Source organism: Pinus tabuliformis, chromosome 1_2, assembly GCF_031772625.1.
Source record: "Pinus tabuliformis cultivar Carrire ecotype Pingquan chromosome 1_2, CPIR1, whole genome shotgun sequence".
In the NCBI taxonomy this organism is placed as follows: Eukaryota; Viridiplantae; Streptophyta; class Pinopsida; order Pinales; family Pinaceae; genus Pinus; species Pinus tabuliformis.
Window position 1 is genome coordinate 1,343,418,638 of NC_142298.1, and position 16,793 is coordinate 1,343,435,430.

General features: G+C 39.0%; 2 protein-coding genes across 2 annotated transcripts; both read right to left on the reverse strand.

The window, feature by feature from the left end:
* Positions 1-4,979: 4,979 nt before the first annotated feature.
* On the reverse strand, positions 4,980-12,839 carry LOC149211192 (uncharacterized). Its single transcript, XM_089399207.1, has 2 exons — positions 12,040-12,839; positions 4,980-5,744 (listed from the first exon to the last, which is right to left on the reverse strand). The coding sequence occupies exons 1-2, from the start codon at positions 12,837-12,839 to the stop codon at positions 5,138-5,140; spliced, it is 1,407 nt and encodes a 468-aa protein (XP_089255333.1). The 3' UTR covers positions 4,980-5,137.
* Positions 12,840-12,857: 18 nt separating this feature from the next.
* Positions 12,858-14,381, reverse strand: LOC149211193 (disease resistance protein SUMM2-like). The gene has a single exon (XM_089399208.1). It carries the CDS (start codon positions 14,379-14,381, stop codon positions 12,858-12,860), a length of 1,524 nt encoding a protein of 507 aa, XP_089255334.1.
* Positions 14,382-16,793: the final 2,412 nt, after the last annotated feature.

The following is a 16,793-nucleotide window of genomic DNA, read 5'->3' on the forward strand; positions in this document are numbered from 1 at the left end:
AAAGGAGAACTGTGCAGACATGTTCACGAAACCAGTTTTGTTGGAGAAGCTACGCTGGTGTTTGGCTTCTCTTGGCTTGCAGAAAAGATAAAATAATAATAACAGGGCATCAGGCGAATTGTTGTCAAGGTGGAGATTGTTGAGATTTTCTGTTTAAGCAAAATAGGAAAAATCTCTGAAGGATGACAACAATAGGGATTCAGTTCCTAGATTAGCTCCAGGTTGTTGGGAGGGAGTTAATGCCTCCTATATTTGATGTGAGGGAACTAATGAGGCTGTTAGATTCTCTAGGCTATATAACAGGCAGCCATTCGGATGTTTGCTAAGAGAGTGTGAGGATTTCATGATGTAATCTCCTAATTTGAATAATAAATTCCTGATGCCTATGTTTGGTGGACGTAGCCCAGATTGGTTGGGTGAACCACGTTAAAAACTGTGTTTATGTGCTTGATTTATTTTGCTGTGTGTTTTATTGACTGGCTGTGCCTCTGAATTCCAACATGCCCAAGGTGCTGATAAAAATCAACTGGACAGTGGGAATGGTAATTAGGTGAGTAGTAAGAATGACCCTATTCCTCTTCTCTCTCAAACGCATAGGAAATTCAATCCTACAAGTATTACTGGTTTTGATTGCAATAAAAGGAAAGGGGGTTGTAATCAAATTCTTATTATAGGAAATTCAATCCTACAAGTATTACTAGTTTTGATTGTAATAAAAGGAAAGGGGGTTGTAATCAAATTCCAAGGGAAATAAGAACAGAAAGAACCCAAGTTGAGAGAATTGGTAAAGGTCAAAACCATTATTCAATACATTGTCCTTCATATTTGCAAATAGAAATGAATTTCACTACAAGCACTAATTGGAAAGCTTCAATGAATAGTGAAGAATCCAACGTTGGTAGTGGTCAAAATGCCTATCCATTACATTCATCTATGTTGAGGAAAATGCCCATGAATATGAATTCAAATTCGGTACCTGTTAATCAGAACCATTGTGAAAGGAGAGGGGACGCTGAGAGTTTTCAAATGGGTGGGAGCCAAAGCCAAAATCACCCTCAGCTGCGTTATTCTACTATTAGACAATTGCCTATGAAAACTAACAACACAAGCAAACAACCACCTATAGAGCCTGTAACTTTGAGAGCAAATAACAGTTCACTGGCTACAGTGAATGCAGGGTATGGAGGTGAAATCAGTGCTGGGGCCAAAGAAGGAAGAGGGGATCCTGTAGGATTGGTTATAGTGAAGTCAGAGTGTGGAAGTGAAAGCACAGACGGGGCCAAAGAAGGAAAAGGGAATTCTGTAGGACTCATTAGAGTGAAGAAAGAGCATGGAAGTGAAATTAATGCTGGGGACAAAAGGTTTCTAGTATCAAGACTCAAGTACCCAATGTTGATCAATTGAGATCTTATCTTGCTATGAATTTGAGTCGTTTCAAGGACCTGATTGTGCTTGGAACAGGTTCCATGCTACAGACTACTGGTAATTTGCTTGCAGACACATAAAGATATAGAAGAAAACACAAGTATGGTGTCAAAGAGGCATATGTTGTTCGTACCACTAAAGAGAATGCATCTTCTTTGAGTCCAATCCTTTCCAAAGTTTTGCATCTTCTTTCTGTTTCAATTTAACCTTAGCATTCACATTGTTCACATGTTGCATTTTGGTCTCTAGAATGCGAATTTGTTCTTCTGACTTCTCCAACTTTGAGTTATGATTGGACTGCTAGATTTCTCATTAAGCAACAAGTACAAATTTCCATCTACAAACAAAATATCCAGAGCAATGGGGCATTGGTCCCCAAAAATGGTGTAACCTCAATTTCATAGCTCGACAGATTAAAAGACCCAATAACAGTAACAAGGCGCCATAACAGTGGATTGACCCCTCCTTTGTAAACCACAGGAAAAGGCCACACAACACCTACAATGACCCCATCGATGAAAACCACTACCTCTCTAAAAGGCCCATTACCAGGTGTGCTACTCAATTTTTTTGCCTCAATATACACATTGGGGGGATTGGAGTACCTAGACTCATCACTAGAATGAAAGAAACAAAAAAAACTCCAAAACTGCCTTGTAAGCATTAGGTGGTATTTGCAATGACTTTGAATGCATATGAGATGAATTTATCTGAAACCAGGAAACAAAATAGGTAGATGTCAACGTGCACGATAATTGACAATGTGTCGAGCAGTGGAAGATTAAGGCTTCAGAGATTAAGCCATGTTGCACAATAATTGACAATGTGTCGAGAGGTGGCACTATGACCTTTCAAACGCATCCGCTAGTTTCGGATGTTTAATCCAGATTCATAAATTCTTTGTAAAAATGTAAAGCACAACTATGCTGACTTTTTTTTTCATTCTTTTCTAAATATGATTCGTTGGTAGACTCTGTTTAGTCTCCATTTGTTACAGACATTGGACTTTGGTAATGATACTTGTGGCCACTCAAACTCTTTCCATAGTCGACCTTCGTGTACATCAGGAAGTCTCCACTTCATCAACAATTCAAGCAGGAACATACAAGGCAAGTCAGTCTGGAACTCATGACCATCCAACTTATTTTTAGATGTTTTTAATTGATCTTCTAATTTTAAAGGAATCTTGAATGAAGTGTTGGGAATTTCTGATAATTCCTAAACAGAAAAACAGAGAGAAATGCTCTGTTTTTACACGCAGAAAACTAAAAATAGTTTGCGGAATACGGTGTTTCAGCAACGCAGTTTCGTCAATTGCTGAATGCAGTGTTTCAGCAAAGGTGTTTCAACAACGCTGAAAATAGTGTTTCAGCGACACTCTGTTTTTAACCCAGCATAATAAAAAAAATATTTTCTGAAAAATTGTACACTGTTGTGTGTAAATTTTCATTCTTTCATACGCGCTGCTGGGTATTACAAAAAAAAACTATCTCTGCACTGTTGTGCATTACAAAGAGAACTCTGTCTCTGTTTCTGGTCAGCCCATATTACAGAGAAAAAAAAACATTACATTTCATATACAGCAACAAAAAAAATTGCGTGTACTGTAAAAAAAAACTACTTGAAATTTTTATGACAAGACTAGAAATTAAAAACAAGGTATGGAGGGGCTGACGAATAAGTTTAATTCCTGAAATTTCTGGATGTTGCGGTACATTCTCCATGTCCGCAGTAAAACCTGGTGTTTACTATTTTTACCAACTGTAATAAATTACCACCATTCCGTGAATGATTCTCCATGTCTACAGTGAAACCTGGTATTTACTATTTTTACCAACTGTGATAAATTACCACCATTCTGTGAATGACCACCATTCCGTAATAAATCGCTGTGTAATGGTGAATTCAGGCAAGGACTGGTGCTGCAGCTGTTTAATGGCGGATACATCATTGCAGGGGTAGGGCAAAAGACTGGCCCTGCAGTTGAAAATAATATTTCAACATGAAGGAGGAAACAACCCTCTCCAATTTCAAGAAAATAATATAATATCTAGTAATTTCCTAATTTCCAGTTAATAACTTTCTAATTTCGAGAGATTTGGGATCACAAGTCATTCATAAGATTTTATGACAAGGATTTAGGGCTTGATTTGTAAAGTCCACTCCAGATGTTATTGGGCTTCAGGTGCTCATGCGAGAATTCTTGAAATGGAAGGCAATTGAAGGCGTTGGATTGCACTCTTTTGTCGCCTCCCTCGTCTTTATGACATGTATGCATACATTTTATAAAAATATACATGCTACACAATCTCAGCACACCATCTTCGATGAATTCTCCAAGCACAAGAATATTGAAAGTAGGTGTGCCTTGGAAGAACGCGTTCACGGAATTCGTCTCAGTAGAAAAAACAGAACAAACTTCACTGTCAGGGGATTCTGCGTGAAAGTGTTTGAAGCAGCCATTAAAACACAGCCAGGGATTTCATATTTTGGTGGGAATCCATCTTCATAGCAGGAAACGCTTGTCCATGAACATGGGGAAGAAGGATCTGCATTTCTTTCCGATGTAGAAGATGACCGGACGAGTTGGATAAGCCATCTTGGGATGCAGCAGAGGGATTTGTTCAGGGGCCTTTTCAGTGGACATGGCGTTGTGTGTTGCAGAGAGGAAAACCCAAACCAAATAAAAAAACTCAACTCCTGAAAACCGAAAACCAGTAGCATCAATTCGTACAGAGGTAGCAACAAGGTATGAGGGCCCGACGTCACTACTGTCGTCCTCAACGACACTTTACATTTAAACCACACTTTACATCTCCATCTGTCAAATTTTAATTTATGAGGAAAATGAAAATAGAAATCTCTTATGGGCTAAATAAACAGTCTTTGCTCACCCAAAACCCGCAGAGAGAATTCCTATTGGCATAAAAATATTGAATTTACTAGATTCTAATAATTAAAATACCAGAGATTAAACATACAAAATACACACTTGATAATACGAAATTACATACTTTATTGATTAAAACATCTTGTATACCTATTCAATTTATAGGTATATATGATTCTTCTTGGACGTACTAGATCCAAGAGACTATTGACAACTTATGAACTTGACCACTCATCCTTATCAACTTTCTAACTTTTCCTTCGCTCTTTCTTATGCTTTTATTGTATTTTCTTTCTGCTTTTTCCCCTTTCAATTTTTAATGGAAAAATAGATTTGCTTCAATACCAAAGATAAATAATACCACCTCAAATGTACTAACTGTTAAAAAAAAACAACTCATAAACTCTGGCAACTATGAAATACAGCTAGATTGACAACGAAAACAACTAAATGGTCGTTGGAATTACCCCTCGAACACTAACTTCTAATTCTCATGATAAATTTTCTGGTTCCCATTTCAAAAACATTTAAGATATTCATCAAAGAAATCAATGCATATTTGATAATGTCACATTTTTTTTTTCATAATATAACACTAAGAATTGAATCTTGACCGTACTTTAACATGATCTTGCTTCCCCGTAAGAAGGAGATAATAGTTTACAGTGAGCGTAAAAGCAAATTTGAAGAGTCAATGATGGAATAGGAACTCACCAGCTGTGTGAAAGTGAAATGAGTGGCAAATCAAAACCATGTATGGGACTCAAATCAAATTGAAGATCAGGCATTGAAAGCAAGCCAGGGCATCTCACATAAAAAGCATTATGGGTAGTACCATGAGGGACAACACCATGACCATGGTTTCGATGGGAAAACCCATTTGCATATGCTTGAGCAACCCATCCCATCTTTATGGCGGTGCTCATCAATCAACTTCCTCAGTATCTCTACGTCCTTTTCTCCTTCCATTGCTTGAACTGCAGACCATGCTTCGCCACCTTCTTCTTCAATAAATTCGAGTATTAAGGGACTGCCATACACATGCAGTTCCCTCAGATTTTGTAAATTTTCGAGTCCTGGAGGAGTGGTCTTGACGTTGGAGCAAAAGACTAAGCCCAACTTCTTCAATAGAAGCAGAGCCCCATCCCTCATCGGGGGAAAACTCTCAACTCCATCGGTTTCCTCCAACCAGAAACTTTCTAGGCGTGGAAAGGCACCTGCTTCTCCAAAAGCATTGGGTAACTCTTTTAAAGACGAGGATTTAACTATATCCAGCCTCCTTAGCCATTCAATCTTTTCCAACCCTGCAGGGATCTCCTCCAGTTGGGGACAATCTCTTAGTATTAGACAATTTAGCAGTTGGAAACCACGTATCCACGATGGGATCTTACCCAAAACGTTGGACTCCACAAAGAGACTGCTTAGCTTTGTTGGAATTTAATTCCAACTGCAACAATGAACAGCTGAACTGAAATCTGATCGATGCCTCAAAGTCACGCCTGATATTTTGCACATTAATGTGCATTAAATTCTCAGAATTGAATTGCCTTGCAACTGCCGACTTGATTTCTTGATAAAGGCATCACCGCTTTGTTGCATTCAATACGCAGATAGGCGTTAGAAGATATTTTGGTTATTTTATTGTTTAAATCAGATATGTTTTAACATATAAATGTAATGAACAACAGTTCTGTTTTAAGTTAGAAGAATGTAGAAAAAGACAGAGAAGCAGGCAGAGCAGAAAAAACAGCAAGAAAAAAGAGTCGATGTGTTTTGGAGCAGCAATACATTCTACAGGCGTGTTTCAGCAACTGTCTGCCAGATGCTGAAACACGTGTTACAACAACTGTCTGTGTATTTCAGCAACTGTCTGCCCGTTGCTGTAACAGCTGTAACAGCAACTGTCTGTGTGTTTCAGCAACAGACTGTGTGGCTGAAGCTGTAATTCTCTGAGATAGTGAGAAATTGGTTTGTGGAACTGAAGCATTCCTGATGTAATCCCTCTGTTAAGAGGAAGATGCTCTTTCAGCATAATCTTGTGTGAAAATCCCTCTATGTGAGGAAGACGAATTTGTATCAGTTGGTTTACTGTTTATAAATACAAGTTATTTTTCACGTTGCTGTTACACCGTTGCACGTTGTTGTTACACCGTAAGCAGAAAATAAACTTGACGTCAAAACAGCGTGTTGCTGTTACACGAGTTTCAGCGTCGCTGAAATAACGATGCTGTTACACTGCGAACAGCAACTGACAAAACTGCGTTGTTGTTACACTAGTTTCCGCGTTGCTGAAACACCGCTTCCAGCAAACGATTTTCAGTTTTCTGTGCAAAAACAGAGTGTTAAAATAGAGCAATTTTTTTTGTCTGTCTGTTATGGAATTATCACAAATTCCCAACATGGTATCAGAGCTGGTCTAGGCACTCAGTGAGTCAAAAACAGAGCTTGTTTTTCACTGTAGGAGCTGTAAGAAGCTTGTTGAGCAGATTTTCTCCAGCAGAGAAAGTTTTTCCTTGTTTTTATTTATACAGGCAGTATCTCTTCTTTATTCATACAGGATAAGATGGCAGATGCTGGAACAGGTTTGACAAATTCCCAACTGCCACAGTTTAATGGGAAAAATCACAGTTATTGGTCCATAACAATGAAAGCATTGTTTGCTTCTCAAGGAATACGGGAGCTGGTTGAAACTGCCTATGTTGAACCTACAAAGGCAACAGCACTGGCTGCTTTGACAGTAGCAGAAAGAGACCAGTTGAAGAGCGACAGGAAGAAGGATGCCAAAGCCCTCTTTTTCCTCTTCCAATCAGTACATGAAAGTGTTTTTCCGCGGATTGCAGCAGCAACAAAATCCAAGGAGGCATGGGATATTCTCAAAACTACCTATCAAGGCATGGAGAAGGTGAAGACTGTAAAGTTGCAGATGTTGAGGAGAGACTTTGAAAATCTCAGCATGAAGGAATCTGATACGATAGGTTCATTCTTCACTCAGGTTATTGGCTTGATAACCCAGATGAGATCTCATGGTGAAATTCTTGAAGAAAGAAGAATTGTAGAGAAGATCTTGAGAATTTTACCCTCAAGGTTTGAATCTATTGTGGTAGCAATAGAAGAAACAAAAGATCTCTCACAGTTCACGGTAGATGAGCTGAGTGCTTCTCTTTTGTCTCATGAACACAGACTGAGTAGAGGAACAGATTTCTCTTTTGAGCAAGCATTCAAGACTCAAATGTCTTTTGGCCGAGGAAAAGGTCGAGGCAGAGCAAATAACAGAGGTCGTGGAAGAAGCCAAAACAGAGGCAGAAATTATCCTGCAAGCACAAGCGGAAGGAGCTGCAATCAGAACCAACATGAAGGTTCAAGCAAACAATAAGCTCATGGACAAAGGTATGAAAAATCCCAAGTCCAATGTCATTATTGTAAGAAATATGGGCACTACGCCAATGAATGTAGGAAAAAACAAAATGACATGAATAATAGGCAGAATGCTAATTTTGCAAATGAAGAAGATAATAATCCAAAGAACGTGCTGTTAACATGTAACATTGCACAAAACAAACAAGAAGATTTTTGGTTCTTAGACTCAGGTTGTAGTAATCACATGACTGGAAATATTGCAATGTTTGCCAATCTGGATGAAAATGTGAAATCTGAGGTAACAAGAGGGACTGATAATAAGATATTTGTCAAGGGTAAGGGCAGAGTAAGTATCCGAGCAAAAAATGGAGAACAGATGATTGTGCCAGAGGTATACTACGTACCTGGTCTAAAATGTAATATTTTGAGCATTGGACAGCTCATTGACAAAGGTTACAACGTGTTCTTCAAAGATGATATGTGTACAATCAGAGACATACCTCCAAGTAAGAAGATCATTGCACAGGTGCAGATGACCAGCAATAGAATGTTTCCTCTCAAACTCAGGGCAGATTTGAAGGAATGAAGAACTATTGCGGCTATAACACAAGAAGTCTTTCAGGAACAGGTGAAAGATGTGAATTGGTTGTGGCACTTGAGATTTGGACATCTCAATTTCGGAGGCCTGAATCTGTTGCACAGAAAGGGAATGGTAAAGGGATTGTCGTTAATTGAGAAACCGAACAGCCTTTGTGAAGGCTGCATCTTGGGCAAGCAACACAAAGAAAGCTTTCCAGCAGGGAAGAGTATAAGGGAAAAAGCACCCTTGGAAATTGTTCACTCTGATGTGTGCGGACCGATGCAAATACCATCATTTGCCGGAAATAAATATGTTTTAACCTTCATTGATGATTACACCAGAAAGACATGGGTGTATTTGCTGAAACAAAAGAGTGAAGTGTTTGAGAAATTCCGCCACTTCAAAACTCTTGTTGAAAAGCAGTGTGGGCATCATATCAAAGTGCTCAGAACAAATAGAGGAGGAGAGTACATCTCCCAAGACTTTCTGCGTTTTTCCAGAGAGAATGGCATACAAAAGCTATTCACCGCGAGGTATACACCTCAACAAAACAAAGTTGCCGAAAGAAAGAATAGGACCATTCTTGACATGGTCAGAAGTATGCTGAAGGCAAAACACTTGCCGCATGAGTATTGGGCAGAAGCTGTTACTTGTGCAGTTTACATCTTGAATAGATGCCCAACTAAAGCTGTCATGAACAGAATATCAGAAGAGGCATGGAGTGGTCAAAAACAAACTGTCACTCACATGAGAGTATTCGGTTGTGTGGCATATGCACATGTACCGGATCAGCTAAGGAAGAAACTTGACAGTAAGGGGGAGAAGTGTGTCTTTATTGGCTATTGTGATGAGTCAAAAGCATACAAACTCTATAATCCATCCACCAAGAAATTAATAGTAAGCAGAGATGTGCAGTTCATTGAAGATGAAGCTTGGGATGGAAACTTAGAAAAAACAGTGAATGTGAAGACAATAGTGTCTCATGAAGAAGAAGAGGAAGGGACAGCAGCAGATAATCCTTCCTTGGTGGCTCCTCCTCCACCACAGCAAGTACAACAAACCACACCACAAGCTGTTATTCGAACAGCCTTGAGAAGTCAAGGAAGTGCTTCTCCAAGCACACCACAGGGATCAGAAATACCCTCAAGTTCGGATGGAACTCCAAGCACACCAAGAAGACCAAGATTCAGAATTCTGAATGAGATTTATGAACAAGAAGAGGTAAGTAACAATACCGGTCTGAATTCATTATTCTCTTTGTATTGTCATGTTGATGACCCAATTCATTTTGAAGATGCTATAAATGAAGATAAATGGATTGAAGCAATGAATGAAGAAATTGGTGCAATTGAGAAGAGTAAAACATGGGAGTTAGCGGATCTCCCTGAAGGCAAAGATGCCATTGGAGTTAAGTGGGTCATAAGACCAAAAGCAATGCTGAAGGTAAGATTGACAAGCACAAAGCAAGACTTGTTGTGAAAGGCTACAAGCAGCAACAAGGCAAAGACTATGATGAAACCTTTGCACCAGTAGCAAGGATGGAAACAGTCAGAACAGTGTTGTCTATAGCAGCACAACACAAATGGAAGATTTATCAAATGGATGTTAAATCTGCATTCCTGAATGGAGTGTTGAAAGAAGAAGTTTATGTCGATCAACCTCTGGGCTATGAAGTTGAAGGCCAAGAGAATAAAGTTTGTAAACTGAATAAGGCTCTTTATGGGCTGAAGCAAGCTCCAAGAGCATGGTACAGCAGAATAGATGCTTATCTGATTGAGAATGGGTTTGATAAGTGTGATGGTGAACCCACACTCTACATAAAGGAGAATGACGGTAAGATTATTATTGTTGTTTTATATGTAGATGATTTGATTTTTACTAGCAATGATGCTTCTCTCATTGCTGACTTTAAAGCAGTCATGAAAAGTGAATTTGAAATGACTGGCTTGGGCTTCTTAAGATATTTTCTTGGAATTGAAGTAGACCAAAGTGAAAATGGTGTTTTCATTTCTCAAGATAAATATGTAGAAGCAGTGTTGAAGAGATTTAACATGCAGAACAGCAAGGCAGCTGTGACTCCAACTGTAATGGGGTTGAAATTAACCAAAGAAGACAGCAGCAAGGATTTTGATCCAAAATTGTACAAGAGCATAGTTGGCAGCCTTATGTACTTGACTACAACTAGGCCGGACATTATGCACGCTGTGAGTTTAATCTCCAGATTTATGGAAAGACCGAAAGAGACTCATTGGCAGGCAGCCAAGAGGATTCTAAGGTATGTGAATGGAATGAAGGGGTTTGGTATTTTATACTCCTCTTCTGAAAGTTTCATGTTGACAGGTTACACTGACAGTGATTGGGCTGGAAGTGTTGATGATAGGAAAAGTACATCGGGATATGTGTTTCATATGGGATCGAGAGCCATCTCATGGGCTTCCAAGAAGCAACCAGTTGTGTCTTTGTCAACAGCAGAGGTAGAGTATGTGGCAGCAACAACAGCAGCATGCCAAGCAGTATGGCTGAGAAGAGTTCTCAGAGATTTGTGTCATGAACAAGAAAAGGGCACAACCATTTACTGTGACAATAGCTCAGCAATAGCATTGTCTAAAAACTCTGTTTTTCATAAAAGAACAAAGCACATAGACACCAAATTTCATTTCATACTTGAATTGGTTAACAATGGTGAGATTGTTTTGCAGCACTGCAGAACAGAGGATCAGTTCGCTGACATTTTGACAAAATCATTGTGAAAGAAAAGTTTTGATCATTTCAGGAAATGCCTGGGTATGCAGCAGTTGAAATTAAGGGGGAGTGTTGGAATTTAATTCCAACTGCAACAATGAACAGCTGAACTGAAATCTGATCGATGCCTCAAAGTCACGCCTGATATTTTGCACATTAATGTGCATTAAATTCTCAGAATTGAATTGCCCTGCAACCGCCGACTTGATTTCTTGATAAAGGCATCACCGCTTTGCTGCATTCAATACGCAGATAGGCGTTAGAAGATATTTTGGTTATTTTATTGTTTAAATCAGATATGATTTAACATATAAATGTAATGAACAGCAGTTTTGTTTTAAGTTAGAAGAATGTAGAAAAAGACAGAGAAGCAGGCAGAGCAGAGAAAACAGCAAGAAAACAGAGTCGTTGTGTTTTGGAGCAGCAATACATTCTACAGGCGTGTTTCAGCAACTGTCTGCCAGATGCTGAAACACGTGTTACAACAACTGTCTGTGTATTCAGCAACTATCTGCCCGTTGTTGTAACAGCTGTAACAGCAACTGTCTGTGTGTTTCAGCAACAGACTGTGTGGCTAAAGCTGTAATTCTCTGAGATAGTAAGAAATTGGTTTGTGGAACTGAAGCGTTCCTGATGTAATCCCTCTGTTAAGAGGAAGATGCTCTTAGCATAATCTTGTGTGAAAATCCCTCTATGTGAGGAAGACGAATTTGTATCAGTTGGTTTACTGTTTATAAATACAAGTTATTTTTCACGTTGTTGTTACACCGTTGCAAGTTGTTGTTACACCGTAAGCAGAAAATAAACTTGACGTCAAAACAGTGTGTTGCTGTTACACTAGTTTCAGCGTTGCTGAAACACCGATGCTGTTACACTGCGAATAGCAACTGACGAAACTGCGTTGCTGTTACACTAGTTTCCGCGTTGCTGAAACACCGCTTCCAGCAAACGATTTTCAGTTTTCTGTGCAAAAACAGAGTGTTAAAACAGAGCAATTTTTTTTGTCTGTCTGTTATGGAATTATCACAAATTCCCAACAAGCTATACCATACCTCTCATGTCCTCTGGTAATTCCTTCATATGTGACATCCTCAGGATGAGAGTCCTCATCTCTGTCATGTCGCCCACTACGCCATCCGTAATTAGCTCCTTCGAGCACTCTAGCGCTAGCCATTTAAGGTGCTTCAGAGGGTGCAGATCTTGGAAGCGAGCACGAGCACGACCTCCCATCGGATCACGCAGAAGTTTTCTCTGTGGTGGTGTTGCTTGTGGCCAGGTTTTCCAGCATCTTTCAATTTTCAGATATTGTAGCGATGTCAACGTGGAGATCCCACAAGGCATGCACTTCAACTGTTGACAGAAACTTGGATCTAGATATATCAAACTTGTCATCTTACCTAACTCATAAGGCAACTCACTCAACTGGTAGCATTCGGACAGATCCAGTATCTCGAGCTTCTTCAAACATGTTACTGAATCTGGCAGCTTCACTATTGGCGATTTTGCTAAACGAAGGAAGACCAGATGCTTCAACGCGCCAAAGTTAGGAGGCAAATTTTTTATGGATGTCCCTCCCAAATCAAGAAGTCTAAGAGAGGTGAGAGTCGTGACCACTCTTGACGAAACATATTCCAGAGATATGTTCTCCGAAAGTAACATCACCTGCAGACCCTGACCTTGGTATCCATTAGGTATTGACCTAAAATTGTTGGCCCTCAGAGAAATCCTAGTTTTACGGGTGCAATGTTTCAATGGGAATTCCACCAAACCTTTCCCCACTCTGAAACAACAATTCTCTTCCTTCTCAGTAATTTGCAGCGCTAGATGATGTAAAACATCATGCATAGAGAAGATCACCACCTGTCAATCAGCATCCTTAATACTAGCTTCGATCAGACATCGATCCACTAAAAAGTTACCGTAAGCCCTTCCAACTTCTAATGGATCTTTACCATCTTCTGTGGGAAGAAGGCCCTCTCCTATCCACAAGTTTATCACATCCTGCACATACATTTCCTCGTCCTCTTTGAAGGTGCCCAAGTAGAGAAAGTAGAACTGCAAAGGTAAATATTGCGAGGTGCACAGCGCGTCATAACTCAATCTCAACCGATTGTAGAGTTTCTTCTCTACATGAGGGTCCACTTTATCCGCATTTTGCAACTTCTCTAGAGTCGGCCGCCAATCTGATGGCGCAGTGATGCCCGCCATGGCTGTTCCTATTACTTTGAGAGCAAGCGGCAGCCGATCACACTCCCCACAGACATCCCGGGCAATATTTTCGATTCCAACACGTGGAGTGTGCTGATTACCTACAAACGCATGAAAGCAGAAGAGGCTCCAGCTCTCATCTGCAGACAGACTATCCATGGCAATTTGGGTACCCACTCTCATTTTTGAAAGGACTCTTCGATCTATTGTCGATACAACGATCTTGGAGCTGTCATACATCTGATCGTCCGGTACGCCCAACATCTCCAACAGATTTTCACTGTCGTCCCAAATATCATCTAAAAATAGCAAGAACCTCCTGCTGCTAGTTTTTTGATAAATCCATCTCTTGACATCTTCTTGGCTCCATCTCACGTCAAAGCCCTCACTTAAATGGAGGTCTATCTGTCTCCCAAGGTTATTGCGTAGATTTATGATTGACAAATTTTGGGAAACTGTCAACCACAGAATCAAATCTTTCTCAAAGTGCTGTTGCACTTGCTTGTCATTCAAGGCTCTCTTGAGGAGCATAGTTTTTCCAGATCCACCCATGCCAACAACGCCTATTGTGGATGTCGCAGGGGCTGCGATTTCGTTATCATCTGTTAGCAGACGTTTAAGGGTTTCGAATACCTCATATTGTCCCACGATGCACGCCTCTTGAATTGGTTGCTGCCTGTAACTTGCAACGCTTGGCGGCCTTATTGGAGGAATTGAAGATTGGCTCTGAGCAGCTTCATGGCTCTGTATGTTTTGCAATTCAGAACGGAGTTGTTGAGTGAATCTAATCAAAGGCAGTCTTTCCAGATGACTCTGCAGGTTGTCAATACTCTTCCTGATCTTCTTGCTCAACAAATATCGAGATACCATATTATATGCTGGAACTTGACATTTATGCACTATTTTGATTGCATCTTCCATAATTCTGTTCAATGTTTGAAGCCAGTTGTTGACTGTAACGGGTTCAATATTGTTAACGAAATCACTCTGAGACTGCCGAATAGCTATTCCATATTGTTGAATTTCCATGTTTATAGGCTGAATCTCCTTCACTAAATTTTCCAAAACCCTCAACTCTTTTCCGCAACAAAGAGCAATCTTGATGTGCCCCTCTATTACTTGAACCGCACTATCAATAAGAATGCCTATTGATCCAGATACAAATCCAGGATCTCCCATATTTTCTCCTTTCTCTCAATGATTTTGGTGTCGTGATCTTGCCTAAAGCTAGACGTTAATATAGTCTAATTAACCACGAAAATGTGTGGGGCAAATAAGAATCAACCGGGAAATAGTTACACCATGAATGACATGACTGGTAGGTATGAACGATACCAGTCTGAATAGTAGGTGTGAATTTTAGGTGTAGTCATAGTTTCTTAATCGAAAACATATGAGATGAGAATGATATGTAATTTTCTAATGGTATGTGTTTTTCTAATAGGTAAATTATAAAATTTAAATGTGTATTAGGTTGTTTAAATTTTAATCGAAGAGTTGAGAATTTCATGAAATAAAAATTGTTCTAAGGATATTTGGCTAAATCTAAAATTGTATAAATAAAAATTGTTTTAAAAGTTCTTTAGCTAAATCGAAAGTTGCATAATAAAGATATTTGGGTAAATCTAAAGTTGCATAAATAAAAATTGTTTTAAAATATCTTTACCTAAATCGAAAGTTGCATGATATTAATGAGAACATTAAATAGATGATAATTCTTTTATTCAAAATTACAACTAACCTCAACCAAAATTCAATATAGTGAAAAAACAACCTGTAATTTACTTTACAAGTTTAGTGATATAAAAAGGCCATTTAACCTTTACTTGTTCTAACTCAATTTACAATCTTTGATTGTTCTCTGGCTTTCCAGTTAATCAACGTAATCATCTCATCTATCATTTTTACTTACTTAGCATCTAGGTTTATATAGGAGTCTCCTTTGGATCTCTTACATTTCTAACTCACTATTTAATCTTTACTTGTTCTCTAGCTTTTGATATTAACAACGTAATCATCTGATCTGCGAAATAGAAGAAAAAGAATTATCTACTATAAAAAATCCCCTCAGAGATATGTTTGCATCTTATTCTAGTCTTGTGTTAAACCAAGCCGAACTAGAATATGAAGAAACACAGCCATCTGCAAGATGGCAACTTCCTAGCATTAGTGCATCAGAAGTTTATTCAGATCTCTCTGTATTTCACTTAAAGGTTGCTACTAGAATCAGTATTAAAGAGTCAATAAGCCAAATCCAAGAAAACTCTGACAGTGTACAGTCTATCCCTCTTCTTGATCCAAAGCAATTATAAGCTGAAGCAAAAAGGCTTAAAACCAAATAGTTACATCTGGGATGTATTAGAATCGGCATAAATCCTTTGACCCATCAAGGCCTAAATACTTTTTTGTTAGCTACTGTCAAAGATCTAACCCATAATAAATACACTGATTCACTGACAGGAGGAATAGTTGCTCTTTTGTCTAATGGCCCAGTCTATTTTGACTGTTATCCAAATTTCTCAATTTATGTCTTTGATCAAACTATTGATCAAATCCTCCAACTACAAATCCAGACCACCGGATTTGATATGCACAAAAAGAGACATAACATTGCTATCCAAACAAGGGGTTGTTTTCTGCACACTAATACTTTGTATACGACTATCCTCCATGCGCCCAGTAAAGATTCCAAGTCTAGTGTTGTTGTTTTAACTGATTCAAAAAATCAAAAGATTGAACACTAGACTATCCACTGGGAAGATTTAACTTTCCCATAACACTGGGTTGTTTCTAATCCCAAACCTCTGGTTTTAAGGAAAATAACTTCTGTAGACATACAAGAGAATCAATCCTTTGTTGTCCTATCCTTTCCCAGAAGATCCACGATAGACCACAGAAGAATAGAACAAGCCTGCAAAATCTCATCAACTTATCAAGATCCAAGCATTGTAGACACTGCCTGCTCTAGTACTGTTTCTAATCCTTGTCATCATATTTCTTTATTTTAATTTGCACAGATTGTAAATTTTTCTTCATTAGAAGTAAAATGTCCTGAGTGTCATTCTTATGTAAATCTGAGCATTCTTGCTGAATCTGCCATACATGAGAACCCCATCCTCGGACTAGTGAAGCACCTCCTTCCACATCCATAAATCCATGTCCAAATCCAAAATGTTCAGACATACCATTTCCACACGAGTCTGACCATGTTCTCATGATGCGTGAACTGCCTACTTTAGAAGATCCAAGACTAACAGAAATGTTCAGTAAGATGAAGCCAAGTAATATGCCCAGATATGGCCTAGGGTATTTAGAACAGACGAATGACCTCATTCCAGAGTCTAGATTTTTCTCTCTACCATTTGACTGTAAAAATCCCTCTGTACCAGAGATGCATAAATTCTTTACCCTAATGGATGGCTATAGAAAGACCAAAATAGAATCCCAATGGATGAAAGAGATGTTGAATTGGGATATCTACACTCACCCTGAAGCAGAACAATTTGGTCTTAGTCATATAGTTGAGGAAAAAATCAAGCTATCCTAGGAGTGGAAAAAGCATATGGATAAAACAAGTTCCTGGGTTTCTTT

Bases quoted from the DNA above. Each gene is read 5' to 3' on its own strand.
- LOC149211193 (XM_089399208.1), bottom strand. From the start codon at position 14,381: ATGGGAGATCCTGGATTTGTATCTGGATCAATAGGCATTCTTATTGAT.
- LOC149211192 (XM_089399207.1), bottom strand. From the start codon at position 12,839: ATGCATGATGTTTTACATCATCTAGCGCTGCAAATTACTGAGAAGGAA. The intron at 5,745-12,039 runs ATAGCTTGTTGG...TTAAATTCCAAC, and splicing joins GAGGACATGAGAGGTATGGT to AAAGCTAAGCAGTCTCTTTG.